This window comes from Propithecus coquereli, unplaced genomic scaffold, assembly GCF_000956105.1.
Source record: "Propithecus coquereli isolate 6110/MARCELLA unplaced genomic scaffold, Pcoq_1.0 Scaffold85, whole genome shotgun sequence".
Taxonomy (NCBI): Eukaryota; Metazoa; Chordata; class Mammalia; order Primates; family Indriidae; genus Propithecus; species Propithecus coquereli.
This window is the reverse complement of record NW_012154729.1, coordinates 5926704-5954182: the sequence shown is the minus strand read 5'-3', so window position 1 is coordinate 5954182 and position 27479 is coordinate 5926704. Positions and strand designations below refer to the sequence as shown.

The 27479-nt window shown below is 41.4% G+C and overlaps 2 protein-coding genes across 2 annotated transcripts in view; one reads left to right on the top strand and one right to left on the bottom strand.

Moving 5' to 3' along the window:
- Positions 1–20871, top strand: part of PLXNC1 (plexin C1) — a 137007-nt gene extending 116136 nt beyond the window's left edge. Inside the window, exons 24-31 of the mRNA XM_012664045.1 lie at positions 9239–9293; positions 10809–10840; positions 10938–11045; positions 12236–12399; positions 14148–14295; positions 16953–17093; positions 17184–17258; positions 18388–20871. Of these exons, the coding sequence (XP_012519499.1) occupies positions 9239–9293; positions 10809–10840; positions 10938–11045; positions 12236–12399; positions 14148–14295; positions 16953–17093; positions 17184–17258; positions 18388–18492 (828 nt within the window). The 3' untranslated portion in view covers positions 18493–20871. The remainder of the gene's footprint in view (positions 1–9238; positions 9294–10808; positions 10841–10937; positions 11046–12235; positions 12400–14147; positions 14296–16952; positions 17094–17183; positions 17259–18387) is intronic.
- Positions 20872–21849: 978 nt separating this feature from the next.
- Positions 21850–27479, bottom strand: part of CEP83 (centrosomal protein 83kDa) — a 106561-nt gene continuing 100931 nt past the window's right edge. The window contains exons 12-14 of the mRNA XM_012663992.1: positions 26519–26622; positions 23215–23401; positions 21850–22186 (exon numbers count right to left, since the gene is read on the bottom strand). Coding sequence (XP_012519446.1) covers positions 22082–22186; positions 23215–23401; positions 26519–26622 — 396 coding nt within the window. The 3' untranslated portion in view covers positions 21850–22081. The remainder of the gene's footprint in view (positions 22187–23214; positions 23402–26518; positions 26623–27479) is intronic.

The window sequence follows — 27479 nt, the reverse complement described above, 5'->3', positions numbered from 1 at the left end:
CTTTTTTCTGAAGAGGTTCTAAATTTCCTGTTTGCTTGCAACATTCAGCGATACTTCCTTGGGCCCCTTGACCCACAAGGGAGTTGCATGCTGAGCTCGGGGAGAGGCACACACGACTTCTCAGAGACTGGAGTGCCAGGGAAGCCTGCGTGCATGTAACAAGATGGGAGGCAGGGCAGGTTCCTAACCCCGCCGGGGTGCTGGGAGTCACGTGTTCGGCAGCATTATCTGGGTCTTTGTTGAAGATCCACTGTGTGCTAAGAGCTGGAGCTGCATGGATTGGAACAGACACCAGGTTCCTGTCCTCATGGAGCCTGCAGCCCTGGGAAGGGGTAGAGAGAGGGAGGGAGAGACGAGGAAAGAGGCAACATCTTCCAGTGTCATACTGCTGAGGCTTGGAGCATCCGGGAAGGCTTCCTGGAGGAGGTGATCACTGAGCTGGGGCCTAAAGAATGAGGAGGACTCAGCCAGGCTGGGATAGGGGAGCAGCGCATCTGCAGGGGAGGGAGAGTGAGTCCTTCCACAGACTGAGAGAGCCAGGGGCAGGGGTGGTGTGGAGCGGAGTGAGAGCCGGTAATAGCCGATGCTGGGTAGCACTTACTCCGTGCGGGCTGCTGTTTTCAGCATTTCCTTGTATTTTAGCTCAGTCTGTCCTGTGACAGTCCTACGAGGTAGGTACTGTCATTAACCCAATTTCTGGATGTCTACACTGAGGCTCGGGGAGGTTTAGTAACAGCTAGTGAGTGGCAGGGCCAGGTTTGGATCCAGGGAGTTGGCTGTAGGGTCCGTGGCTGAACAAGCACGTGCTGCGGCCTCTTACAGAGACGGGGGGCGGCGCGAGAAGGGGTGACACAGGCCCTGCAGGGCCCGGGCAGCCTCTTCAGGAGTTTGGTTGTTACCACAGAACGGGGGAAGCCACTGGAGGGCCTTAAGCAGGGGAGATTTGTGTTTCCAAAGTGCTCGCGACTGTGCAGGGGGTAGGATGTGAGCAGTGCAGCCTGGTGACAGGGAGGCCATTAGAAGCTATCGAAGAATTTCAGGTGAGGAATGTGCTGTCCAGAAGTGACGCAGTGGCTCCGGAGGTGGACACGCACGAGTGGATTCGGAGTTGTCCTGGAGGTGGACGCTACACGCTGTGCAGATGGGAGCGATGTCGGGGCAGAGGAGGGCTCGGGGATGGCACTCGGGCGGCTGGGCAGGTGCGGATGCGGCTGCTTTTCCAGAGCTGAAGAAGCCGGGAGGAGGCGCTTCCCAGGGCACTGGAAGAGGAGGCGCCTTCTGTCTCCCACAGCGAAAGTCCCAGGGAGACAGGTCTGCACGGGGAGGACTTTGGACTCTGCCGGGCTCTCCCTCACCAGGAGGAAGCTGGGAATGCTCCAGGGCAAAGCTTTCTGGACAATGGCCAGGGACGGAGCTCGCCATCCTGGGGCAGTTTGGAAGTGGTTGGTTTGGGTGACGCCTGAGTGGTTGCCGTCCCTGCGGCTTTGCTGGAGGGGACCCGGAAGAGAGAGCCGCAGATTAACAACTCGCTCCTGTGCTCACTCTCCTACAGCTCAGCCTTGCCAATCTTGGAGTCATCTTGCCAAGAGCTGTCGTTCTTAGCTTTTGGAGTTTGTAAAATCCCCAGGGAGCTTTCTAAAAGCACGTATTCCTGGGCTCAGGACCCTGGGGTGTGGGTGGCCGCACTTGGAGGAACTGCTCCAGAGGGGGTGTGATGGAGGGCGGGGAGGGCACAGTCGGAGATGCCACCCTGCTGGGTGGAAGTGCTTAGAGAGGGGCTTATCATGGCGTCGGTTTGAAGTTCAGGGTTCCAGACTGCAGGCCATCTCCCTCTGTCCCCTCGTCTAGGTGGCAAGCTTGTCTTGGCAGGTCTGGAAGGGCACAGCCTCAGAGGCCTCCGCTGGTGCTCTTGGCTAGAGTGCGCGCCTTGCTCAGCTGTACCTTCCCTGCCCGGCTTCTTGGTACCCCGAGGCCACTGGGGGTGGGGTGGCCCCGAAGGAAGGGGGTATGGTCAGTCACCGCCATTAATAGAGAAAGGCAGGACAAGCCACTCCCGTGGGGAAAACGAAGGACCACCACAGCTGTCTGCGAGGCAAGGGGAAGGCCTGTTGCGAGAGAGAACATCACTCTTCACTGGAGACATCGGCCGTGCTAGACACCTATCTGCTTAAGGATGATAATGAAATTAATCCGGCCCATAGTCACTTCCCGTCCACATGATTTATTGGCCTTGTACCCCAGCGTTGCTGCATGGTGGTAATAAATGACAAGACGAGGACATGAGGGCTTAAAGGATTCTCCTTATGTTTAGAAAGCTAAGCCATAAGGCAAATAAACGCAGAGAGCTTGAAGGAAACCGGGAGGTCATCGGGCCCAATGCTCTCGGCCTGGACCATCTCAAAAGCCCTGTTTTTTAAAGACCGCTCGGAGAAAAGCATCCACCACCACCCTCAGCCACCTAAATCTATGCTTGATTTAGTTGCGCCTCCGCAGATTCAAAATCTGGAGTAATTTGACAGGGCTGGGCTGAAGTTTGCTTTGCCCTTTCATTTAAAGAAAAATTTTCTCCTCGAGCATTTGCATTTCCCTCCAAAGAGACAAGATGCTAATTATCACTCTTATTCATTTACTAAAGTGCCCTAGTTTGAGTCACTGTATGTGCTTGAAAGCAAAAAAATATTTCATTTAAAAATAGGGTCTAATTCAGAGTTTTAAGTGAATCAGACTCACCTCCCTCCAATTAGTCCAAATTAGTTAGATTTTAAAGTTAATCTGTAGTGACGGCCAGTTCCTCCTCCTATCTAAACGAAGTCCCTGCTGCTGGAGTGTGAGCCTGTTTCCTCTCGCCTTGGTCTGTCCTTAGGGAACACAGAATGTAGCTGGCCTCCTGGATGATTTACTGTCCGTTTATTTGAAGAACAGGTTCAATCCGTTTATTTGAAGAGGGGATCTGAGGGCACAGCAAAAATACAGCATCTCATGGATCAGATGCAGGCCCCAGCGCCGCACACTGCCGGTGATGCCCACTTGTCACCTATTGGCTGGGGTCCTTGCCAAACCGAGCATCGTGGCAATTGCTTTCCGTGATGGTATTAATGGCAGACGGTGCCCAGCACTGCTCACACGCATTAGGTCAATTCATGTCCACGACAACCCTAGGAGGCAGGAGGGCGGATTTCTGCTCCAGTCTCATTCTGTCCCCTTGTCCTGCAGACAAGGGGTTAAGCGTGCCGCTGTCTTTACAAACGCATTAAGCCGGAGGAGTCTTTCAGCCCTATAATTACACCCTCCCCCAGTGCTGCCTTAACTGGCTGTCGCTCTGTGCGCATATACTGTGAAGGGGACGGCGCTTGTGTTCTGGAGCCAACAAGATCAGGAGTCTTTGTGTCCAGGGGGTGGGGACATGCTTGCCCCATGTGACCGTGGTGGGATGGTTTCTCTGGGGTCCAGGCTTTCTGCACCTGCACCCCTGTGACCTTTTGCTGGACCGTGCTACATAGTACCCGCACCTGCTGTGGAGCGGTGTTGAGTGTGCAGGACAGGCGTTTTGTTGGGCAGGAAATTTTCTCTACAGATCACACCTCTTGTTCTGAGCTGCAGAGTTTTGAGAGGCAGAGAAGACGTTTAACCACTGTGTTGCTTGAAGAGTGTTGCTTGTAACAGATGTGTGCTAATGCAGAAGTGGTCACTACCATCAAATTTGTTATTCAAAAGACACTTAAAACTCATTGGGACGTCCCAAAAGGTCTGTTGGGTAAGGTCAGTTCTGGTCAGGTGTGTCATCTGTGACACTAAAATAAAAGGACTAGACTATCTCTAAAGGTCTCTGGCAGTATGCATGTCTTCAGGTAGTCATTTATTTAATAAACATACATAGTGCTTCTTGTGTACCAGGCACTGTTCTAGGGCTTTCACCCACATCAACTCCTTTGGTCATCTTTACGGCTCCATGAGGTGAATGCTATCATTTCTCCCCATTCTGAGGCCCAGAGGGGCTAAGAAACTTGGCCAAGGTCACACAGCTCCTCTCACTGATGCCCCAAGGCTGAAAGCAGATGAAAAAAGAACCACTCTAGAGACTGGGGCTATGCTCAGGGCCCGATTTATGAGAAATCCTGGTAGTTACATTTTCTGGTGTCAAAATTCAAAAGGGTAACTTTAAAATCTTGTGATAAATCTCATGTCTGTGAATTTATCGAAACGATTCCCTACTTGTAATCCTACTTTAACCTTCTTTCTAGCCAGCAGTCCATGAAGATTCTTCAGAAAGGAGGCCTCTCCCAGGCGTCCAAGCTCTGACACCTTCAGCCCAGCACAGGTCCCCAATTTCACACACTCCTGGAGGCCTGGCTCCCTCAGGACGAAAGACAAGCTCAGGGTTATCTCTAATAGTCCACAGAGGGAGTTAATTTCAAGTAAACAAGATGGAAGCAGGAGCCCTATGGGCATTTGCTCTGGTTTCAAGAATCCCCTGAGCCTGCCCTGGGTTTGATACGCCTGTTGAGAATGTTCGGAGAGCCCCTTGCTAATGCTCTGGTGAGCCCCAGCCCCCTTTGCTGAAGGACTGAGCAAGGTTATCCTTCGAGCCCTGAGAAAAAAGATTTCTTTTTCATCTGTTTCCAGCCTTGGGGCATCAGTGAGAAGAGCTGAGGGAGAAGACAATTTTGGCGGGTGGCTGCCTGGACAAGGCTAGTGGACTAGAATTCTGTTTCCACAGGATACCGTTTAGCAGAAAAGGCAGTTTCAGGAATGAGAGCTATCAGGAAAGGTTTCCATGTGGTGATTCATTTTGATTATTGTGTTTTCAGATTTTTTTTTTCTTTAAACAAAGAAAAGATGTCATGATATTCAGAGAATATTTATAATTTTCCATAAAATTTGTAGCTAAAATTCCAGCATTTCTCTTAGGTTGAGCTGTATGAAATTGCCCATAGTTGACCATTTTTACTTACAAAAATGGCAGCTGCAGTAAAGTTAAACATAAGTCCAATCTTATTTTTTTTAGGAAATCTATTTTTATGGAATTATCTCCCAGTTATGCTGGATGATAGTATCTTACCATAAAGAAATCTCCTGTTTATGTTAGGAGCGACTTTCAGTTGTTGACATGGGTCCATTTCTCCCTGAGCGGTCAGAGCTTCTGATGATGGGAAACTCTTCAGTCACCTGTGCCACCTGCATGGGCTGGCCGTCACTGGAGGGGAATCGCCTGTCGTCACATCGAATCTTGGAACACTGTGAGACTGGAAGGAATTTAATTTGAAATTGCCGTGCATACCGGTTCTGCTCTGGGCTGGAGAAACATTCCTGCCATAGATCCATCTAGTGGCATTAATCTTTCTTTGATTTAATTTGGTTTTCATCCCTAAAGTAGGGGCCCAGAGGATGCTCCCTGCCTCACAGGAGTAGTGGACGATTAATGAGTCACTGTTAGAAAAGCATTTGGAGCTCCTCAGATGGAACAAACAGAATCATCTTTTTAACACTTTGGATTCCGTGGCACTTTTCAAAAAGGCATTGCTGTCCTTACCTCGGCAGTAGCTGACTTGTGCGACACAGAAAGCTTTTCCTCCCACAAACATCTGTAAATAAACTATTTTTCTGTCTTTATAATAGTGTTAAAGTGTCACATGGGGGAACTGTTCTAGCCCTAGAGCAGCTGTGAAAGTTAGAAATACACTCACACACACACACTCACACACACACCCCTCATCCACTAATAAAATGCTTTTACACTTGCTCTCAGGAGATAATTTCAGAGTAAAATTTCCTTGGTACAAACTGCATCTGCGCTATCTTAATGCCTGAGCACAGCGCCAGCAATGAGTCTGTGCCAGCTCTTGAAAAGACATTTGAACTTTTGGCAGTGCTTCTTATCGGAAGGCCTGTCCGTGGTGTTTGTGATTATAGAGTAAGGGTGCTCACTTTTGGCAAAACAAAGCGTCTGACAGTAGCGGAGTATTGGCTCAACACTCCGCGGGATCCATTTGGGATTCATTCTTTGACAATTACCCAGAATGAATCACCAGCTTCCTTTTATAAAAAGATATTTATTGGCTTAAAAACAGAGCATATCCAGCCCTTCATGGGGAGAAATTTTGCAACTATGTTCAAACCTTCTCATAAACTCAGTGTCTGAGTATTGCTAAGGGGGTGCCTGCACAGAGCATTTACTTTAATTGCATCAAATATGGAGGAGAATTGGAAAATCAGTCAGAAAACAATGAATGGCTCAAGGGGGAAAGGAGAGGATGTTAGGTAATAACAGCAGGGTAGAAGAGCTCCATACGAGTTAAGAATCCTCACTGGAGACACTTTGCAGAGGCCTCATGGCCCCAGCCACCCCTCCCCCATGAGATGTCATGAACACCAGGAGGCCTCTGGCCGACACTTTCTGGTTGGGTGGACACAGCTGGCTGGACAGCTGTGTTTGGGGGCCACTTGAGGACTGGCCCTTGCTCTGTGTTCTTCCTTTTGGATGCAACATGAAGGGAGCTTAGGTTTTAATCCTTTGGTGCTTGCTACGCAGGCTTATTCATTCTGATAACCAATGTGCAGCAAGCCGGAAGGGAAATTCTAGGTTTCTTATGTTTTTCCAAACTGGGGAAGACCAGGTCCAAACTAATAGTAGAATTCAGGGCAGCCTTGGATCTTTAGAGTGGAGGGCAAGATCACCTGGCTGATAAGGTTCAGAAATGACAGGGTTAATCCTCTAGCCACAAGTTCAGGATGGAGGTGGGGGTTGTGTATCTCTGACCTGCCTCCTCTGTGGGCCAGACCCTCCCAGAGAACAATTTACTCTTCCCTGGGAGCTAGGCCTGCCCTCTGCATTCTTAGCCTCTCTGTCCCCCTCTGCCTGAAGGGCACTTCTTCACCTGGTTATTGGCCAGGACCCATCAGGGGGTGGGACAGGGCACTGCAGGACCAGGATCTGGACTCCCAACTTCCAAAAGGCCTCAGGTGAGAACTCTTGACTCCAAAAGAGGCTCTGTAGACAACAGGGCATTGCATTACCATGTCAGTGTTTATTTGTAAAATGCATACATTTAAAACATGTGGCAGTTTTTAACAGCTCTATTGAGAGCTAATTTATATACCATAAAGCCCACCTGTTTAAAATGCACAATTCAGTGGTTTTGGATATATTTACAGAATTACACGGCCATTGCCACAATCTAATTTTAGAACCTTTTCATCACCCCTGACACCTTGTACTCGTTAGCAGTCACTTGTTATTTCCTCCACCCCTGCTTTAGGCAACTAGTACCCCACGTGTTCTGTCTGTATAAATTTGCCTTTTCTCGACATTTCATATAAATGGGGTTGCATAATATGTGGTCTTTTGTGACTGGCTTCTTTCACTTGGCACAGTGTTTTTGAAGTTCATCCATGCTGTAGCACGTATTAATAATTCTTTCCTTTTATTATATAGCTATTTGTAGTATATTCATGCAACGGACTAATACACAGTAATAGCTGTACACTTAGTATCAGCAAAAGTTAAGCACTCTCCTGTATGTTACACTTGAATTTCAAAGTTTTTATTAAAATATATATGCAATTTTTATGACTTTACAAGCTTTTAAATAATATTACAAGTTGAGCATCCCTTTTCCAAAATGCTTGGAACCAGAAGTATTTCAGATTTTGGAATATTTGCATATACATAATGAGATATCTTGGGGAGCAGACCCAAGTCTAAACACAAAATTCATTTATGTTTCATGTATACCTTATACATATAGCCTTAAGGTAATTTTATACAGTATTTTTAATTTTGTGCATGAAACAAAGTTGGTTTTTTTTTTTTTTTATTTCAGCATGTTATGGAGGTACAGATGATTAGGTTATGTATGATGCCCTTACCCTCCCTCCCCCCCAAGTCCGAGCTTCAGGTGTGTCCATTCCCCCGGAGGTGCGCATCTCACTCATTGTTTGTGCATATGCCCGTGAAACAAAGTTTTGACTGGGTTCTGACAGTGACCTATCATATGAGGTCATGGATATAGAATTGTCCACTGTGGTATCATGTCAACACTCAGAAAGTTTCAGAATGTGAAGCATTTCAGATTTCATGTTTTCACATTAGGAATGCTCAACCTGTACATACCTACAGAAAAGAGAAGAAACCGTAAGTGTACTGCTGGAGGAGTTATCAACAAGTGCACACATCCTGTAACTACCACCCAGGTCAGGAAATAGAAGCCGCCTCCTGGCCCTTCCTGATCACTTCTCTAAATATCTGACGTAGAAATAATGTATTTGGCTCTCTGGGTTTTGTTCTATGTAAATGGAATCATTAAGTATGCCTTCTTTTGTGTCAGCCTTCTTTTGCTCAATATTAGGATTGTAGGATTCACCCACGTGGCATATAACAGTTTGATCATTTTCATTGTTTTATAATCTGTTGAATGAAATGCTCCAAATTATTAATTCTAATGTTGATGGATATTTTGGTTGTTTCCAGTATGGGGCAATTACACACAGTTTGCTATCAGGACTTGTACTTCTATTGCGTACAGACCAAGATATGAAAATGCTGTGTCAGAGGGTAGACACCAACTTTATATACCACAATTTTTGAAAACTTGTTTCAACATTTTTTCATTTCTTAATACAACAGTGTCTTAGCCAGTTAGGGCTGCGGTAACAGAATATTATCAACTGGCTGGCTTAAACAATAAACATTTATTCCGCAGGGTTCTGGAGGCCGGAAGTCCAAGATCAGGGCAAAGTACTGGTAGTTCAGTGTCTGCAGAGGACCCTCTCCCTGGTTTGCAGAGTGCCATCTCCTTGTTTCCTCACAGAGTAGAAAGCTGAGAGAACCAATAAGCTCTGGTGTCTCTTCTTAGAAGGGTACTGTTCCCATCAGGAGTGTTCTACCCTCACGACCTAATCGCCTCCCAAAGGCCCCACCTCCTAATACCATCACACTGGGATTAAGATTTCGATTTGCTAATTTGGAGAGGATGCAAACATTCAGTACATAACAAATAGGAACCTCAAAAAATGAAACTGGCCCAGGCTTCCCTTGACCTCTGAGAGGCTGGGGCCTGTCCTAACATGGCTTAGTCCTCCTCCCAGCTCCAGCACAGTGCCCAGAATGTAGTAATTCTTGATAAATATTTGATTTAATAAGTGACAGCATATAAGATCCATCCAGCCATCTAATTCCTGGGTGAAGATGAGAAATACATTAAATTTTGAAAACTCATATATTTTTTATCTTTGGTTTCAGATATCAAATGGATCCACTATAAAAGTCTTTAAGAAGATAGCAAATTTTACTTCAGGTAACCAATATAATATTGTTAACCTTTTGTTCTCACCCAGCTTTATGAAGTATTGCTTTTTGCCTCACTCAGATGTATTGCCACAAAGGTGAGATTGAGTTGTTGCTGTGTAATTCTCTGAAAGCTGAGAAAAGCCATTCTGATGTGTTTCTAGTTCTCAGAATGTGAGCCTGGCCAGGAGAGGAAACTGTAAATGGTGGTTGGCCCAGGCTGCCTAACGCTGAGGAAGTTGCTGCCGCTTAGCAGCCCTACCTCAGGGCAGAATCTCAGCCTTACAGCTTTTTTCCATCTCCTTGGTAGGATGGGGCTAACAGAGGAGATCCTCTGGCAAAGGGAGAGGGAAGATTGCAGATAATCACACAGCCCCACAAGCACTGAACAAACAAGACAATCCACTTAGAAAGTCCAAGTCTTCTGTGACAGCATTTGCAAAATTCCCAGAAAGTGGAGAGACAAACTAAAGAGGGGGCTTTTATGGGAAAGTCAGTAGGCCAGTCTCCAAAGACATCTTCTACCTCCCCGATAGCCTCAGGGTGGGAGAACACTATGTGAGGAGGCCCAGAACCTTTCTGAGGGCTGAGAACTGATTGTCTTGACTGGGATATAATTTGTCTGGAGATAAACCTGGAATAGGACCTAGGGCTTTAGAATCCCTCTCGTACAGCCAGATGTAGGGCTTCCTGAGTTACTCGCTACTAGAAAGAGCAGGGTAGGTCCCAGCATCTGGGCGGTCCAAGCAGGTAGTAAGGGCTCCTGGTTACATAGATGGGATAATTTGGTAGGCCGTAGGACACCCCTTTGGGGAACCCCCGCCTTCCATCACTACATGGGGCTCTAGTGGAGACGTCCTGCAGAGGGTGACTATCACTCTGACAAAAGGAGAATGTTCTGGTGTTGAAAAAAGTGGAAAAGCTGTGTTTTTTAGACTTCAGAGATTGGACCTTTTGAGGAGCCTGTTATTTGGGCTAACGATCTGTTCATTTAGATTCAGCCGAAATATCCCTTCCACAAAGCAAACTCCCAGACTAGATTCAGCCTCTTGTTAGATACTTTCTTAGCATATTATTCTCCTTCATAATCCTTATCACAACTGTAATTAATTAGTTGTGTAATAAGTAGTTTGATGTCTCATTGGCTAGAATATAAATTCCATCAGCGCAGGAACTAGGCCTATCTTATTCACTGCTGTGGGCCTGGTGGCTCCTGGCACATATGTTAAATGAGTCTGGCTTGATCTCTCCTACCCCATCCCCAGCTGACAACAGATCACTAGATCACTCAGCCTCTGTTTTAACTCTTCCAGGGACAGGGAACTTGCCTCCCACTTCAATCCCTAGCCCATCCCATCTTCACGCTGTTCTTAAGATGCAGCAGGGGAAAAAAATGTGGCTATGAAGAGCTAAAGTAACCTCGTCCTCAGTTTATGCATAAACGGGGCTTTTTATGAGAAGGCCAATTAGCCCGTGGTTGTTTTTCTAATGGACTGTTTTCTCTCCCTCTTTCTCTGGCGTTCAGATGTGGAATACTCTGACGACCACTGCCATTTGGTGAGTTCAGGCTTTCTTGCGCTCACCGCTGAATTGCATGCCTTCTGTAGCATGAATGGTCTCCTCGGGTAACGCTTCTACTCTGTCTTCCCTTCAGATTTTACCAGATTCAGAAGCATTCCAAGATGTGCAAGGAAAGAGACATCGAGGGAAGCACAAGTTCAAAGTAAAAGAAATGTATCTGACAAAGCTGCTGTCGACCAAGGTACACTTACTGTTCTGGGAGCGCTTTTACGGCTATCTTGGGGGTGTATGATGTGTTTGACTTAATTTCCACTGAAGTGTGAAAATGTTACAAATCCCTTGTGCCTTCTAGCAAAGCAAAATGAAAGTTTAAATTGTAAACACTTCCTACCCCCTTCTTTTTTTATATAAACTGCAAAGATAACAGGACTTTACAAAATTTCTACTGTAGCATCTTCAATCAGGGATTTAATACTGCTCCGGTCCCTTTACTCACCATTTCTCTATGTTATTTTTTAGGTTGACAGCATAATTATTCCTTTTTGTTTACTCGTTATTATAGATGAGCAATAAAACTCCCTCTTTGAATTGCAAATAAAATGAAGGCGGTGGGGAGGGTCAGTGACTATAAACCTAGTAAATCTTACTGATTTTTTTTTTTTCATTTTAGAATTAAGAATTTTGCTCACATAAAAGTGTCAAATGTGAAAGCCAGTTGAATACCAAATCGGGAGCAAATTTTACTTTATCTGGCTTTTAGTGGAATTAATAGAAGTCTGTGGTGATCTTTTTTTCCCTCTGAAATCACTAGCAATATAAATGCTATTATCTACACTTGACCCTGGTAACTTGACGGGCATGCTTCTTCAGATTATAACAAAGACTTTACTTAGAGCTTAGGAGATTTGTTTAGTGGGCAGAGGACAGTCCAAACCTCTTGATTTTCTCAGCTGTCCCACAGAGCTCAGCCTATTTGGTTTTTGTAAAATACTCAAATGCTTTGGAAAGTACACAATAAAACCCTGTGATGGAAATACATGCAACAGGAAAAATTCCGGGAATAGAGCAGCATCGATTGAGTTTTTCCAGGCTGAACATAACTAATAAAAGCCAAACATCCGTGGCTTCTTGGTTTATGTATACAGCACTAGAACTGACGTGGTGGCTGCTAGCCATTTCTAAGATATCCTCCCTGTTGACTAAACAATGTTGTTATCAGCAAGAAGCTTATGAACCAAATCTAAACCAGGGCATGGGTTTTCAGGACTGATGTCCCACACTGTGAGTACTGGCCTCATTTTGACAATTTTACATTTTTCTCTTCAGTTTTGCACATCGTTTTCTCTGAACTTAGATTTGCTTTTCTATTATGTTTTTAAAACCACTACCATTTATTTTAATCTCCCAAATCTGATGTTCTCTGTCTTTCAGGTAGCAATTCACTCTGTGCTTGAAAAACTTTTTAGAAGCATTTGGAGTTTACCCAACAGCAGAGCCCCATTTGCTATAAAATACTTTTTTGACTTTTTGGATGCCCAGGCTGAAAACAAAAAAATCACAGATCCTGACGTCGTACATATTTGGAAAACAAACAGGTGGGAATGTAGGTGATTACTGTTTTCAAGAATCTGGAACAGGATATTAACTAAAAGGAGGGTATAGATTGTTACAGGATTCATTTATCTCTGTTTCATAATCTTTGGGCTTGGTAAGCTATCATGTTTGCTCAGTTACTATTTTTAAACAATAACTAAAAACTATTCTTATGCTGAGAATCTTATTCTTTAGAATAAAATAAACTCTATTATCTTTAATGCATGAAAAAAGACATTGCCTAGAATGTTAAAACAAGTTTAGCTTGATCAACAAAGGACAAGAAATGTTTCATCATACCATTTATCCATTAGAGAAGGCTCTTTTAGTTGTCGTTGAAATAGTTACTTTGTAATTTCCAAGCTATCTATCTGCACTCTGATTCTGTATAGGAACTTCTGCTTTTATTATATCAAATGCAGTCCTCAGATACCATGACAACTAGCCAAAGGTTTGTGTTGTGCTTCGTTGTGTATTTTAACATTTTACTTTAAGCACAGGCAAGGCATCCAGATTTACTCTAAATGTCTCCTCAGTAAAGAAACATAGCTCATTACCTCTATTTGAAATATTTCATGCGTAAGCTGAGTAAGAATCAGAATGAGGAAGGCTTCCCTGTGCAAGCTCAAGCCTTTCCAATGGGGTCAGCCAAATCGTTTTACAGAGTTCTAGGTCTGATCTCCCATTTAATCCAGGTTTGTCCCTGCTCTCTACTCTGGCTCACTCCCTTCCCATGTTGTAGCCTCTTATCCCCAGTCCCACTACTCCCACACCAAGCGTGGGAGCCACAGGCCACCCAGACATGGCACCTGAGCAGGGGCAGCCAGGACTGTGGAGCTACTGGGAGGCCCAGCAGGGAACGGTGGAGGTAATGAGCTAGGCCAGAGGTGAAAAGGAGGTAATGGAAGGACTCTGAATGAGTCCCAAGTTCATATTCAGTTCTGAGTACCTACTATATAGCAAGCACTGTTAGGTGCTGGAGACACAGTCACAAATAAAACAGATGGAAATCCATGTTCTCACAGAACTTGCATTCTAATAGGTGGAGACAGACAATAAAATATGTAAATTTAGCATATTAGAAAAGTGGGGAAGGAAGAGAGAGTGAGTCTGGACAGGGTGGTCAGAGAAAGCCTCACAAAGATAAAGACAATTTGAGTCATATCTTGAAAGAGGAGAGGGGATAAGGCACGAGACTACCTGGGACAGGGAAGTTTCAGGAAGGCAGAGGGGCAGACGTGAGGTATGAGCTTGCTTGGCATGCAGGAAGAACAGAGGGCCGATCACAGGGGTGTTATCCAGGGAGGTGGAGAGCCTCAGAGAGCTGGAGCAGAGGACGGACATGACATGGTCTGATTCCGTGTTAAACTGTCAGAAGTTGGGGAATAATAATCCAGGTGAGATCTGGTGGTGGCTTAGATCAGGGTGTCACACTTAGAAGGCATGAGAAGGGGTCAGGTGCTGGAGATCGTAGTGTGGTGTTCTCACTGGTAACCAGCGTCTCTTATGATCAAGAATTCTTACGGCCACTTTCAAATTTCTCCTCTAGCCTTCCTTTCAGCAGTAGCTCTGTCAGTTTAACCCTTTCTTGTTCTCTGAGTGATGCTGCCATCTGTTGCTTGGTATGTTTGGCTAAGCAGACTTGTATATTTCAGTAACAAGGACAAAACCGCCCGTTTACAAACTGTGATAAACAGACCATTGGCTTCATGAATGGCCCTATTTGAAAAGAATTATTCTCTTTGAACAGCCTTCCTCTTCGCTTCTGGGTAAACATCCTGAAGAACCCTCAATTTGTCTTTGACATTAAGAAGACACCACACATAGATGGCTGTTTGTCAGTGATTGCCCAGGCATTCATGGACGCATTTTCTCTCACAGAGCAGCAACTAGGGAAGGTAAGGCCCAGTTTGTGTATTTCTTGTCCATACTCCTATGAGCAAGCATTTCTACACCAGCCAAAAAGAAATAGTCAATGAGGGTCACTGTAAATTTGCTTTTCTTTAAAATCTATCTTGTTTATTTTTAATCTATTCTTTTTTAAAAAGTAAATGGCCAGGCATGGTGGCTCATGCCTATAATCCCAGCACTTTGGGAGGCAGGAGGATTGCTTGAGGCCAGAAGTTCAAGACCAGTTTGGGCAACATAACAAGACCTCATCTCCAAAAAATGTTTTTAAAACTTAGCCAAGTGTGGAGGCATGTGCCTGTAGTCCCAGCTACTCCAGAGGCTAAGGCAGGAGGATCACTTAAGCCCAGGAGTTTGAGGTTGCAGTGAGCTAATCATGCCACTGCACTTCAACCTGGGCAACAGGGCCAGACCCCCATTTCTAAAAAAAAAAAAAAAAAAAATGAAAACAATACCACAAAGTATGCATTTTCTTTGTTTCCTAGAAAAACCCTCTATGGACACACATAAGCTATTAACCCAAAGTAGTATGAAACTAAATTAATTGCATCTGAATATACATAAAAAGTATATAACAAATTGCTTATGGGGAAGAAAATCTTGCCTGAGATTTGTAACAATACCAGTTTGTCAGTTTATAATCAAAGCATGAACACTGCTTTCCTGTAGTTTTCTTTGCTGATCAAAAGCCCCAAGAAAGCGAAGAAAGATGTTTTGGTTGTATCTGAGGACTCCAAAATATATTAAACTCAGTAATATCTGTACCTAGTGGATTACCTCTGAATGCTGAGAAGCATCTCTTTGGCAGGAGGATTTTAAGAGTACCCGGAATGAACAGTGATTGATGTTTCATAGGTGCCACAGACTCCTAGGCATAATCTAAACTCTTTATCAACACTCTTCCTGCAAAAATCACGTTGCCTAGTCTCTCAGAGTAGAATCCTCAGCATTGTCTTGACTCCTCCTGCTTTCTTCCAACCTCTGTCCCCAGTCAATTGGTTACCACTCACTTCTCTCTTGAACATGTTTCTGTCCCTTCCTCCTCATCCCCCGCCTCCTGGGATAATAATTGCTTCCTAACTGGTGTCCTTGCCCCTGCTGCCCACTTATCCCCTAAATGCTTCCTTTTCACGGTGTCTCAGGTTATCTTTCTGAAACATACATCTGATCTTGTCAGTCTGCTTCTTAAAAATTGCAAATACTTCCCATTACCTACCTGCTGAAGTCTTCGCAGTGCCATGTGGTGCTTCCTGATGGGCTTCAGGTCTCTTTCCTGGCCTTATCATTTTCTTGCACACTCTGCATACCCTCTGTGCTATAGCTTTTGTCTCACAACCCATCTAGTAAAATCCTACTCACCCATTCAACAAACATGATTTCCTAACATGTACCCGAAAATGTAGGAGACTCAGATCAGTTTAAACATACCTACTCTGTGAGCTTTCCTCATGTGACTAATAAAGTTCATCTTAGCACACTGAAAGACACTTAGATGTTTATTTATTCACAGTAAAAATAGCTGTGTATACATTATTTACCATGTTTTTGGTATATTTCAATTAATCCTCACAAGTACCACATCTGATAGTTATTATTACCCTCATTTTATAGATGAGGAAATTGATGTTCTTAGTGTTACAAATCTTGCTTGACCACACAAAGCAGAATTATGATTTCTGATTTGTCCAACTCGACAGTCCTTTTCTTTATCCCCTGCTAATTACTTGTGTCACAGTTCACACAGTGTAAATTTTAAATGTAAGCTTCTTAAGGGCAGGCACCGGTCATCTTTATTATTGTACACTCGATACTGGTGCACAGTGGCTGGTTAGTAAATAAATGTTTATTGAATGAATGCGTGATCACATGATTTCTGAGCTCTACTTAAATTGACAAATGAGAAAATCTCAATAAGATCTCAGTTTAGGCATCCTTCAGAATAATTGATCAAGCTATTGATTCTGCCTCATGGGCTCTTTAAATTTACTGGGACATTAGCCCTATCATTAACTCACCTATCTTCCCTGAGCAGAATTTTGTGAAAAATAATGACTTTTTAAAATTCTTAATTTATTTTAAAATATTATCACTGTTGTAATTACATTCAAACTTCCAGGGGACCTTTGCAAAATCAGATATGAGAACCAATACTAATGACTGTGAACTTCCTTAAGGAAAATGGAAGATCTTGATAAAATAATAAAATAAAAGGGACAAGCTGAAAAATCTGCCACTGCCAATTACTTACCAGTTTCATGGTTATATAAAGAGCCCAATCAGACCTACAATCAAGTCTTTTATAAATGCCAAATTCACTGGTGGGTGAGGATGAGAGCAAATGTTTTAATTCAGGCTTTTTACAACCATTAGTAATGAACTATGATTGAAATAAGTTCCATTGTTACAGTAACTCAAAATCATGCAAAAATAATAATTTTAGTTCTTTTATGAGAGGAAGGCAGAATATATTAGCATTTAATCTGCCTGAAAATAACAGTGACTCACCAGAACTATCTAGATGGCAGTCAGTCATTCAGTCAACAACATTTATTAAGGCCTACTGCATGAAGCTTTGTTAGCAGGAGGTAATACTGTTATAAATTCCCCATGGTTTTTTACTCTCTTGGTGGTGGTTGCTTTTTTTCAGGAAGCACCAACTAATAAACTTCTCTATGCCAAGGATATCCCAACCTACAAAGAAGAAGTAAAATCTTATTACAAAGCAATCAGGGATTTGCCTCCATTGTCACCTTCAGAAATGGAAGAATTCTTAACTCAGGAATCTAAGGTATCATTAGAAAGCAGAAATATTTGGTTACTCCTTTATAAAAAAAAAAAAAAAGTCATTTCAGAATCTCTCAACAAGCCTTTCTTTTAGAAACATGAAAACGAATTTAATGAAGAAGTGGCCTTGACAGAAATCTACAAATACATCGTAAAATATTTTGATGAGGTAAGATTTTAAATAACATTGTTTTTTAACCTATGAATCAGTCACAAGGACTTGGTTATAGCGTTCTGTAAGTTTCAGGACAGCTCTGGCATCCCAAATGGCCAGAAAGGAAGGCCAGGAAGTCTGAGATGGGGGATCCTGGCACTGAGCCAGACCCTGTACACGGCTGCCCCTCTTACCGTTTTATCATGCTGCCCACCTTTGGACCAGCCTGAATTTACATTTGAGGTCATGGGGCCTACAGCCACCCTGACTCAAGTTAACTTTGAGTAAGTAGTGGCCCTATTAAATAGGGTCAGCTTATGCTTGATTGTCATCTGCTAAAAATGAAAGCTAAGCTTGTTAAATTGCCTAGATTTTGTATTCAATAGTTATATGACATTTCTAACTTAAGCAACTATTTCAATAAACCATTCTCCTTTGATTAATTCTCCTTAATCTGGATTTTTTTCTTTGGGAATTCACACAGACACATTCATCAGTTGTTGTTTCCAAATATATGTTAATTCCCCCTTCCCTGATTCCCCCCCACTCAGTCATGCTGGGACAGGCTATCCATGTCACTGGTGAGAATAGCTCACCAATTCCATTTGCTACTTGAAGATCAAGTGAAGCGCTAAGGTAGGGTAGAGGCAATGAGTTCCTTAAACATGATAAGCATCCCTCTTTCCAGGGGTCAGGGGAGAGAAGGGAAGCACTGGGGATGGGGGAGGGAAGTGGAGGGACTACACTGCCCAGGTCGGGAGGGAGGTATTAGTCTCTGACCAGGATGCCCTGCCTGCTGCATTTAAGTAGAAATACTTGCCTGCATGTTGGCTGCTCAGGAATGCTTGCTGTGCTTGGAATGGCTGTGACATAATGCATAAAGCAGGGCCTTGGAAGCCTGGCCCCATATTTGTAAGCAAATTGTTGGTATTTCTTGCGAGCTTCTATTTTAAGCCAAAGTGTTGTTGATCCTGTGATAATGACTTAGCAAAACAACTTGCAAAGTGAGTATGTAAATGATCGAAGAAAATGTTGGCATCTGTTTCATACAGATTTTACCACTCACGGCATCAGGTATGCAAAAAAACAGAATTGTAATGCTAAAAACCACAATATCTAAAATAACTGTTCTAATTGTCAACAGATTCTAAATAAACTAGAAAGAGAACGAGGGCTGGAAGAAGCTCAGAAACAACTCTTGCATGTAAAAGTCTTATTTGATGAAAAGAAGAAATGCAAGTGGATATAAGCACTCTGGGGCCTGGCTTAATCTGGCAAAGTTCTTCAGACGACTTGGGAGCTAAATGGCTGCTTGAGCTACTCTGTGTCGTTAATTTCTTGTTTGCACATAGGTTCCACTTTGAGCACTGTCTTTTTAAGAGACCAAGGCACATGCACAGCTTTTAGAAAGCATACCAACCGTTGTGCCTGTGTGTATACTGTGGGAACCCTTCTGTAAATAGAGTTGAAGTGGTTGTTGCAAACAGCCTCCTTGTTTACAGAGAATACAGGGCCAGTAAGCAAGTGTCAGTATTGTAACTACAGTCTCCACTTAAGCACAATGATATAAGTGGTTTTGTTTGAAAACTACAGCTATGTAGCACTTGTGACTACACTGCACCTCTGCAGAAAAGGGATACTTGCCAATGCTCAAAACAAAATGTGAAATGAGTCATTTGGAAACAAGGTGGAGGTGTTAGGGCAACCTTGAGGATTTGCAGCATTGAAACTTTCCCCAGTAGTTCTTGGAAAAGCTGACCGCAGAATTTGGTAGTGTGTACACTTAGCATTTGTGAGTGTGTGTGTTTAAACCAAAAACTAACAGTGTTGCAACATTGTTGAAAGGGCTCGTGTTTTTCAGTGGTCACCAACTGCATTCCATCCAACTCACCTCCATTTCATAAAGGAGCTCTAAAGCAAGGAGAGTGAGTGGGCTTTACTTAAATGAACAGCATTTTACCCACTTTGTCCTAACATGTTCCTTTTTTTCCCTTCATTTTTTGTTCCATAATGTATTTGATAGTGGACATGTTGGGTATTATACAAAAAAATCATTAGTCTGCTTCAAAACATTTGATCAGAACTATCTGTGGAAGAGTAATTTACTCTTCTAATCCTGCATTTCTAAGATACTAGTGTCTCCTTGCTTTAGGTTTCTGGTGAACCCTGTGGTTATAAATACTTGTGTGTGATTTGAAAAAAAAAAAAATACATTTTACATTTCATCAAATTGCTGTTCACACTGGAGTATTATATATAAATATATATATTTGAGGCCCAAGGCCCAAAAAATATTAGTATACAACTTGGTATCTTAGTCTTACTATGTACTTTTGGAAAGTATTCCTCACAGGAGAAAGAATTTAAAATACCCACTTTATTCATACCTTTCTTTTTAAAGAAGTCTCTAGCCAGTTCTGTAGTCTTTTTATTGCCGATTTTTTTATTCCTGAATTTTTGCTGCTCATGACCAATTTTAATACCACTGTGTTTTTCCTTCTATTAAACCAGAAGAAGTAAAAAGTGTAATTGGCAACTCAAGCTTTTCTTGTGACAGGCACCTTTTACCCTTGGTGCTCCAAATCCCTGATCTAGGGAAGAATTTTTTTCAAGTCAAATCAAACATGATCACACATTCGTTAAAATCATTTACCAATACTATATGGAACATCAGGATTTAAACATGAATTTGTCTTAGATAAATGCAATTCTTTTTTGCTCCTTAGTATCTGGTAAAGAGAGAGAAAGGTGATACCTCAACAAACCGATCAGAGAAAATAAGCAGTTACCGCCCTGATAGGCACCTTCCCAATCCTTTCGCTTTTGACCACTGTCTGTCCAATGGACACACCTCAAAAATACTACCAAATAGGTTACATAAAGGTGAGAGGTCTGGTCCCCATATAAGGCTGCTACAGTCTTCAAAGAGGTGAAGGAGTTCATAAGAGAACAATAGTAGGAGAGTTGAGAGCCAAGGGTAGGAGAGTTGCCCAAAAGACTTCCCCTTCTTAAGGGTACAGAAAACTCAAAGGATCAGCTACAGCTTTATCTAAGTAAGTATTTACTAAATGCTACACGAAGGTGTCCCTGTCCAGCTCTCTGGCACATGAGTCCTGTGTAGAGAGTTACCTCCTCTTCCAGGGACTGTGCTGTTGGGAACTTTGGGCAAGTCACTTACCTCTTTGTGCCTCAATTTCTGTATTAATATTTCTAACCTACCTCACTGAGGTGGTGTGGAGATTCACTAATGTATGTAGCGTGTTTGTCAATCCTCCAGTGAAAAGCACTATCTAGATCACATTTTGGATCGCATTAGCCAAAAGCAGTAAATGGCCAAATTAGATGTGTGCTGAAGACAATCAGTCACTGGGTCTATATTAAACAGCAACAGAGAAACAAATGGCAAACGATTTCTATTTTCAAGTTTCTTTGCATATTTTTTTGGTGCAAAACCATTTATAAACTTTTTTTCCTAACACTAGTGTCTACAGCAGCATTTAAAAATTAATTCTGTTACCTTTTCCGTATTAGGATTTAAAGTCTATTTCTTACTGTATACCTGATTGAAGCTGTTCTTGGAGATGAATGTTTTAAATGTCTATATCCAAAAATAAACATTTTGATGTAACTTTGGACTGGACTGTTTGTCTTTTTTTCAGTTTACTAGTTATAATTTTTTATTCTAAGTGGCTCCATCGAAATTATTTTTCAGGAACAAAGTGTCACTGTATACTCTATGTGAATAAGCAGCTATATTATGGAGTAAGTAAACCTAGTGTCTTGCTGAATGGTGCTAAGGGCTGCTGAATTACACTCCTGACCTCCACCATCAACTTGGACTTTTGATTGTGAAGACTTCTGGATAATGGACATTCTCCACTTAGTTTGGCAGACTTGAGCTCTGCCTCATTGACAAGAAATTATTCCGGTAGAATTTCTCTACAAGATGTTACATAAAAAGCTTCTGAAGGGTACACAATGGGAGAAAAGAAAAGTAAATGATGGCATATTTATGGACACAGAGAAATAAAACATTTATCATTATTTGGTTAGATCCAAAATAGTGGGAAGCAAAGTTAAATGGCAACAATACCTCTATAGAGACCCCACTGGGTTCAAGTTTTATAATCAATGCCCCCCTAATTTAATACAGCCACAGGATTTAATTATTTATACTTGTTATTTTCTGTTCTAATTCAACAAAGTTAAACTCAGTGAGATCTTCTACATTGCTAAATATATGCTGTATGCTCAAAAAATCAAATACGAAATACAGTTAGAAAAATATTAAGTTCTTTAATAAATTATATGCACAGTTTTTAGAAAAGGTAGCCTTTTATAATGAATGGAGATACCTTTAAGATTTTTTTATGCAGACTTTTAAATTGTCATCTTTCTTCAAAAACTAGTTTATAGTTTTTGTATATAGCAAACCAGAAGATGTTTATTGACTCTGTTTTTGCCAAGCATCTCAAAGATGAGGAAAAGGGAATTCAAGATGGGCATATTTCAGGCAAAAATATTCAACAAAATAAATAATTTTATAACTTGATTCCCTAATTAGTTACTTTTAGTTTTTGTTTTACATTCTCAAAGGGTAATCACATATTCTAAATTTCTCTGAAACTTTCTTTTAATGCATCACTTGTCATCAACTAGTAAAATCCTAAAATCTTGATAGTCATGCAATATAGCACGTAGCTGGTACCTTTTCTTGAGGCACGTTCAAGTATTTTGGCAAACAGTAATAAAGTATCTAAATGCCACAAATGTTAAACCTTCAAGCTTTATGGAGTCACTGATTTCACCTCTTTTGGTCTGACTTTTCTCCAAGAACTTCATTCCCCAGGAGGTCCAAATTCCTCTAGTTGTTTTCTTTGTGTTGTTTCTAGTTCTTCTAGTCTTTTGCGAAGTAGAGAGAGTTCCCTTTGATGCTGTTCCTCCTTAAAGTTATGCACAGAAAACACAGCAAAAGAAACCGTTAGAAAACCTTGTAGAAAAGTAACTTATGCAGCAGGCTGAGTCTACCTCTTTTATACAGGCCTGTAACATCTGGCAAGGAAATGACCACTGTGGCAGTCTAAAAACACAGCAGCAGGGGCTAAACTACTAACTAGTTGTCACTTCTTTCCTGCCTCAGGCTGTAGCCTTAAGCAAAACCCAAAATCTGTTCTTCTCTAGGTGTAAAATTCACCAAGGAGTGAATCAGAAATATAACACTAATGCAGGGCCCAGGCATATTTATATGGCAACTTTCTGTAATAAGACTGTTTATAATAAACTGCTATTAAACTCCAAAGCACTTAGCCTGATATTAAATTCAGTGACTAAAATCTTCTGTGCTTACATTATAAAACAATTACATATTAATAGCCTATCCTCTGAAAACCATTCAATTTGATTCCTTCACTATCTCAGAGCCCTGCCTGATACAATAGAAAGAGCCCAGGTTTTGGATTCAGAAAGCATTAGATTTGAAACTTAACTTTGTCACTTATTAGCTATGATCTTAGGCAAGTCTGACTCTGACTCAGTTTCCTTGTCTATGATTTAGGAAAAATATCTGCCCTCAAAGCATTTTTCATGAGTATTAGATATTGTATGGAAAATGCATAGTTGACTGCATTAATAAATGCTCAGTAGTAATTAGTATTATATGAGTAAGCTACAAACTCTAGGTTACTCAAAGACTCATTAATAAAGTGTCTTCTATTGCCAAACATGAGATTTCACTCCTAGTACCACCACTAAAGAACAGAAGAGATTCAAGTCTACTATATTTCTCAGCAAATTTGTATGGTAAATGTAAAGGAAGGAGTTAAAACTGACCGGCTTTAACTGTTTACATCATTTTTGTGGCAAATTTTGAGCACTGATCACATTTACATTTGAGTTTTAACTCTATATTTAAATAGGTAAAAACCTACAGAAATCTTTGACAAACTTTTTTTCCTAAAATAAATGCTTGTACCTGCATATGAGGAAAGGATGTTTCCATGCCTAGAACCATGGCTGATGACTGAAAGCTAGCAGGATTGATGGATGCTGTTGGTGGCATGTTAGGAACCAAAATGAGACTTCGAAATTCATTATGTCGTCTTTGTATATCCTTCAGTCTTTTCTGAAGCCTTGTATATTCTTCGAATGGAACATTTTGTCTTAAAAAGAAAAAAAAGGCATTTCTGTTCTTTAACAGTTACACTGTATTGAAGAACTGTATGATTCAGAGAATATGATTTTAAATTGGAAGAGAAGGATTTCTAAATTTTAAGATTTATCTATATATCATATATAGATGCAAATCTGTTTACCTAGAAAAATAAACAGAAAAATGACATTACATCTTAATCATATGAGATTATCAGCATTGCAGGCTGTCAACTCACAAAGTTTTATTTGCTAATTAATCAAAAATTTAAAATCTTTGATACTTTTACTTTCATCCTCTCCCCCAAATTCATGAATCCTAAAACTCAAAGGAGACTCTTTAAACCAAAAGAGTGCCTTATCTTACACAAAAGGAATCAAATAAAAATATAGTTGTCTCTCAGTGGGAGGGATTGGTTCCAGGACCTCCCTTGTATACAAAAATCCTTGTATACTCAATTCCCAAACTCAGCTCTGTGGAACTTTCATATAGAAAAAGTCAGCCCTCCATATATGCAGATTTTACATCCTGCGAATACATGTTTGGTTGAAAAAAATCCAGACCTACGCAGTTCAGGCCCATGTTGTTCCAGGGCCAACTGCAGAGAAAATGATGGGTCGAACCTTATGAAATTGCCACTTTTCCAGATGAAATATGGCCAAATATAGAGAATCTCATACAGTTCAACCTCATTTTTAAAATGTAGGTGTGATATTGTGATATAATAAGAAATATATATTTGGTCTCTACCCCATTCCAGCTCCTAAAACCCAGGGAATCTCCACAATGATAAGAGTGTCTTTTGTATGCTAATGAGAAGAATGGTGGCTGGGGGATAGCTTCAGGATGGGGCAGGTTACCAGAAAGACCAAGGAATGGTTAGAGGGTTGAACTTTCTGCCCCACTCTCCACCTGTGACCACTGGGGAAGAAGAAGGGCTGAAGGTTGAGTTGATCACCAATGGCCAATGATGTAATCTGTCATGCCTATGTGTGTAATGAAGCTGCCATAAAAACCCGTAAGTATAGGGTTCAGGGAGCTTCTGGGTTATTGGAGGTTCCTGGAGGATGGCATGCCTGGAGAGAGCATGGCAGCTTCACAATCCTTCCACAAGCCTTGCCCTATGCATCTCTTCCATCTATCTGTTTATCTGTATCCTTTGTAATGTCCTTTATAATAAAGTATTATAAAGCTGGTAAATGTAAATAAAGTATTTCCCTTAGTTTTGTGAGCTGCTCTAGCAAATTAATTGAACACGAGGAAGGAGTCATGGAAACTCTGATTTTTAGCCAGTTGGTCAGAAACACAGGTCACAACCTGGGGCTTGTGATTGCATTCTGAAGTGGGGAGCCATTGTGTGGGCCTGAGCCCTTAACTGTGGCATCTGCTATCTCCAGATAATAGTGTTAGAATTGAATTATAGGACAATTATTGGTGTCCACTGGAGAATTGATTATTTCGTGTATGGGGAAAAAACCCACACCTCTGGTATCATAAGTGCTGACTGTGCGAACATGAAAAATACTTTGGTTTATCTTATTTCACAAAGGTGAAGCTATTCAACTTTAGGAAAAAATAGCATGAAGATAAAAGCTAACTTTTCAGGTCTTCACAGATCATCTTTTTGGACATGACTTTCCTGACTATCAATCACACCAGTAATCAAATATAGTTTCAAAACCATTCAAAGCTAGATGATCTGTGCCATAGCTGCCCAATCTTGAATTGATGGTATTTCAATATTAATGGTTACGGAAGAGGTACTAAGTTGAATTTTGTTTTAGAATCAATTTGGTGGCTTCCTACTTTGGAACAGAGTATTGTAAGTTTGGCATTATTTCCATAGTCCAAAAACCTTTTAAATGTTCTAAAATATATATTAAAAAAAAAACTTGTAATAATTATTACCAGAAAATACCAGTATACATCATAAAACATCAGTGCATGATATTGTAGGCAATTTCCATTATAGAAAAGTCTAATACTTTAATACCTAAAGTCCTGAAAGCCACCCCTAATTAGCGAATTCGAAAAGATTTTATTAACTTAAATGGGTCATCCAATGCCACTACCACCAACTCAATTTAGTAAATCTTCTCAGCTTAAAAAATGCAGCCAGATGCAGAAGCCCACACCTGTAATCCCAGTGCTTTAGGAGGCTGAGACAGGAGGACTGCTTGAGGCCAGCAGTTTGAGATCAGCCTGGGCAACATAGTAAGACTCCATCTCTACAAATATTTTTAAAAACTATCTGGGCTCGGTGGTGCACACCTGTAGTCCTAGCTGCCCAGGAGGCTAGGTGGGAAGATCACCTGAGCCCAGGAATTCGAGGGTGCAGTGAGCTGTGATCATGCCACTGTGCTCCAGGCAATTGAGCGAGACTTTGGGGCGGGGGGAAGGAGGGAGAGGAGAAAAAAAAAGAGCTAATGATGCTAATTACTAGCTGTGCTTGGATGTGACTGCAAATCCAGAAGCTATAGCCCAATAATATTTTTCCACACCAGGAAACCAAAAACTGACCTTTGATTCAAAGTTGTAGCCACAATTTCCAGAACTATGCAATAGCTACAACTGTATTGCCTTGGCAGCAAGAACTCACACCATTCCTGGCTACTGAAGCCAGTGACTGACCTCTTCTGTCAGTTCCAACCGTAACACAAGCACCTGGCTCGTGATAGAGACCTTTTGGTTTGAAGGAACATTCAGTTAAAAAACAAAGTAAAGGGGCCCAGCGCAGTGGCTCACGCCTGTAATCCTAACACTCCGGGAGGCCGAGGCAGGTGGATCGCTCAAGGTCAGGAGTTCAAACCCGCCTTAGCAAGAGCAAGACCCCGTCTCTACTAAAAATGGAAAGAAATTATCTGGACAACTAAAAACATATATACAGAAAAAATTAGCCAGGCGTGGTGGCACATGCCTGTAGTCCCAGCTACTCGGGAGGCTGAGGCCGTAGGATTGCTTGAGCCCAGGAGTTTGAGGTTGCTGTGAGCTAGGCTGATGCCACGGCACTCACTCTAGCCAGGGCAAAAGAGTGAGACTCTGTCTCAAAAAAAAAAAAAAAAAAAAAAACAATGTTCTATGACATCAAAATAACCACATGAGGTAGATACACATAAAAACACATTACCTATTTAACACCTGATTTTCTGTTTCCAATTCTTCTTTCTTTGCCTCCAAGACTTCTACTTTCTCCTGTAGCCTCTTCAATTTGTTTTCATGAAGAGATTTTCTCTAGAAAAAGAGAATATGAACCAATGTTTAATACATAATCTCTTATTTGACAAAACTATATAGAGAATGTGTTACTCACCAAAAAAATTATTTAGAGGTGAATGTTTTCAGTGAGGAAACATTTGTTTCTTTGTTCACTAGGAACAAGATTAGTAGATATGGTTCTTATTAGAAATTGCAAAGATAATAAACCACAGATCTACCTCATCTCCATAGTGTGACGAATAGGACTATTATGAATGCCAAACCAAAACGTTGGTATCAATAACTAAATTGCTGCAAATAAAAAAATCGAAAAGGGAAGGAGTCAAATTTTACTAATGAGGCTGCCTGTCATCTCAGAAGAAATTACAAGCTCTTCATTGTCCCAGAAGATATCATGTGTTTAAAGGAACTGAAAACTCAAAATTAATACAATTTAAAATATAATTTACAATTGATAAATTACTACCAAAGCAATAAATTAAAGGATCAGAAAGGTAAAACAGATTATGGAAGCATCTCAGTTTAAAAGTATGTCTTTCTAAATATTAAAAGGAAAAAATTTAAACTTTACAATATACAAAAGGAAAAATTCCTAAAAGTAAATACTGTATAGTTTCATTAAATAATATGGAAAAATCCAGTACAGTGCAAAAGGAGAATCTGAAAAAAATATTTTTTCAGTTTTTATGAAGTTTTTTTTCATAGAAATACACCTATAATGTTTAAAACTCACTTAATAGCTACCACCTTTTTAGGTATTTGTTTTCTCTTTTTATTGAAGCTTACAGAAAAAATGCACAGAATATAAATGTAAAGCTAAATGAAAAACCACAAAGCAAATACTGTGTGATTACTTCATAGATCAAGAGCAC